This window comes from Gavialis gangeticus, unplaced genomic scaffold (assembly GCF_001723915.1).
Source record: "Gavialis gangeticus isolate Ggan-Ray unplaced genomic scaffold, GavGan_comp1, whole genome shotgun sequence".
NCBI lineage: Eukaryota > Metazoa > Chordata > Crocodylia > Gavialidae > Gavialis > Gavialis gangeticus.
Window position 1 is genome coordinate 77,944,976 of NW_017729024.1, and position 2,977 is coordinate 77,947,952.

General features: G+C 36.7%; 1 protein-coding gene across 3 annotated transcripts in view; it reads left to right on the forward strand.

Annotated features, from left to right (window-relative positions):
- SLC27A6 (solute carrier family 27 member 6) overlaps nt 1-2,977 on the forward strand; it is a 60,543-nt gene that overhangs the window by 17,763 nt on the left and 39,803 nt on the right. For all 3 annotated transcript variants that reach the window (XM_019517285.1, XM_019517284.1, XM_019517283.1), the window contains exon 5: nt 2,179-2,303. In XM_019517285.1, the coding sequence (XP_019372830.1) occupies nt 2,179-2,303 (125 nt within the window). The remainder of the gene's footprint in view (nt 1-2,178; nt 2,304-2,977) is intronic.

The following is a 2,977-nucleotide window of genomic DNA, read 5'->3' on the forward strand; positions in this document are numbered from 1 at the left end:
TGACATGGAAACAAAGGTTTTTTTTGGGGGGGGGGGGGTGTCCCCTAATGTTCTGCTACATCTGAAACAAAAATGTATATTTTTAGTTTTGACTAAAAAAAGACCCTACTTATTTTAATCAAAAAAAAAAAAATTGGTTACTGAATAAAAAACCTTTTACTTGCAGAGTATTTCTACAGACTTGATTCAGTAAGGGAACATACTCATTTCTGTTTTGTATAACTATTCTACTTGTATCATGGCAAAAGAATATCTTTGTCCAGTTGTCTGCTGATCTTTTTGTTAGAAATGTTCTTCTTAAAATCTATATTTTGTCTTGCTGCTTGCATAATACAGAAATAGGGTTTATTTTGTGTGTGTATGTATGTATTTATTACCCGATACAGGTTCCCCTCACTCTATACTGCACGTGCATTCCTGGAAAATGGCATGTGACTTGAAGTCACATGAAGGGAACCCACCTTACAATGTAACAAATAGGGATACGTTCCAAGACCTTGACTGACTGACCTCCAGAAACACTTCTACCACTTTTACCAGATAATTTTGGTACTCGCCAACAACAGACAGTACACACAAGCACAGGGCACTGTTATAATGGGGATGTCAACGACAGAAACATGTCACAGACAATGAGTGAGGAGCACAGATCCACGTAGGAGACTACATTTTTAGTGCATGTCACTCCCACAATGCACCGCACAAAGCAGCTGACTGAGGGCTTCCACCACACTGATTGCATAAGAGTGAATTTTCCTCGTATATAATAAAATTTTGGTATAAAAAGGGTCATCATATAAGTGTGAATTTGCACATAAAGTGAGGGGAAACCTGTATAACCAACTTTGTGGAAGTGGAATGAATAATATTTAGCTATAGTAAATTAACTTCTCTTCTTCATTTTTTTCCCCTCGTTTGTTAGGTGATTTATCAAAATGCATGGTGGAGATCAGTTCTGGAATTTAGAATTGATTATGAAACCCTCTGTTTCTGGCAGAGAGGGTAAAAGCATTTTAAGATTTCATGGTGGTTGCAAATGTGTATTAACCCCCCACCACCACCACCAAACCCAGTGCTTTACTTTAAACTTTGCATATTCTTGCACTGAACCCCATACATGCCCAGAAGTGGCAGAACATTACTTTGACCTGGCTCATCCAATGCCTATAAAGATCAGGTGCTTTAGTGGGGCTTTTTTGGTGAGTGTATCTAGTAGCTGATTGAATCGTTACAGATGCTGCAGAGCCAGGTTGAAGTAATATGCTTCTACTTCCAGTAAAGTGCATGTTTTTCTTTGTTTTTTTTGATGTCTGTAAGCAGCCTCTGTGCTCATCCAGAATTACTGCAGTGCAGAGCATCACTTTTACATAATACTTCCTTTCACCCTATAGTAACAAAAACAATATATACAAAATCTGAATATTGTATACACAGGAAAAGAATTCTCCTTTCTCTGCCCCCACCCCCTGCTGGCGTAAATACTCTTTACTTGTGTATGACTCTTAGATAACTCCCCCCTAAGACTGGGAGATTCCAAGACATGCACATTGAGAACTACCAGTCAAACAAGACTAATTCAAACACAAATGAATCAAAATTGGCTGGCTATAGATGTGCTTGTTCATGTTCTAGTTAGAATGCATCAGAGCAGACTTGATTGAATCTGTTCTAAATGGAATGCTCCAGTGTTGCCTTATCATGTGTATTAAGCTCCTGTAAATTTTAAAATGGCCATTGGGACATTTTATCTAAGCCTCATCAAATGAGCTTTAGATAAAGATTCTCAAAGCCACGTTAAAACATTCAAGGGCTTAAAACAACTTGCCATCATTGTACTAATTAGAGTGGCTGTCCAGGAATTGCTTTAATTAAAACACCCCTCCTACCCCCAAGCATGTATATGGGCAGCCTCAGAGGCTAAAATATGTATAGTGGATTTCTGATTTCCTATTATGTTCATATTCCAATATTAATGGGAATCGGTCTCAGATAATTTTGCTGTTACATTTTGTCATATTTGTTTGAGGCTACTGCAGTATTTTAACATAATAGAAGTCTGTGTTTTAATTTTGATACCAAAAAAAAATTTCTAGAACCTTTCCAATATATTCTGTACTAAAACTGAAAGCTTATAGCTACAGGGCAGTGATATATTTCTTCCCTTATTTTTCCCATAAGGTGCAACTTGTGTATTAAGAAAGAAATTTTCAGCTAGTAATTTTTGGAATGACTGCAAAAAGTACAATGTGACTCTTATCCAGTATATTGGAGAACTTTGCCGTTACCTTTGTAACCAGCCTGTGGTAAGTGGAATTAAATTTATTGTTATACTGTCAGTTGATGATCTGCTGGTTTTTTGTTTTGGTTTTTTTTCTTGTATATTCATTGTTGGAGCTGTAGTTGTACTAAAAGGGAAACTTCAAGGTTAACCTATTCATCTACCATTCTTCCTGTGAAAGGTCTTTACTCATGATGAGTACCAATTAGGTTTGATGCTGGGAAAGCTGTTAGAAGACAGACAGAAGCATATACAGTGGGACTGAAAAATGAATCGGAAATCTTGTGATTTAGAAGTTTAGCACCGAGTGGTCTATGAGTACCTACATTCTTACTAATGTATTTTCAAAATGGTTATTCTTGAAATAATTAAATGAAGTCTTGTTAAAATTAGGCCTCCAACATTTAATCTTACCAGTTTTAGTTGGCAGTATGAAAAAATACGTGCACCATTTGCACCATTCCTCTTTTCTTTTGTAATTTTTGAAGTGCTGAATACAGTTCAAAAGCTCAAGAGGAAATTGTTCTAAGTTCCTGTTAAAAAGTTGCTATAGACAAGCCAGTTAGCTTTCTTAAAGTACCACTCCAGCCTGGATCATAGTCTACTTCAGTGCTAACTTGTTCTGATGAAACCGTATTCCATCTGGTGGTCCAGGAACAAGGTTTGTAGAGCTAACTGTAAATACCTTTGACTGTTTCA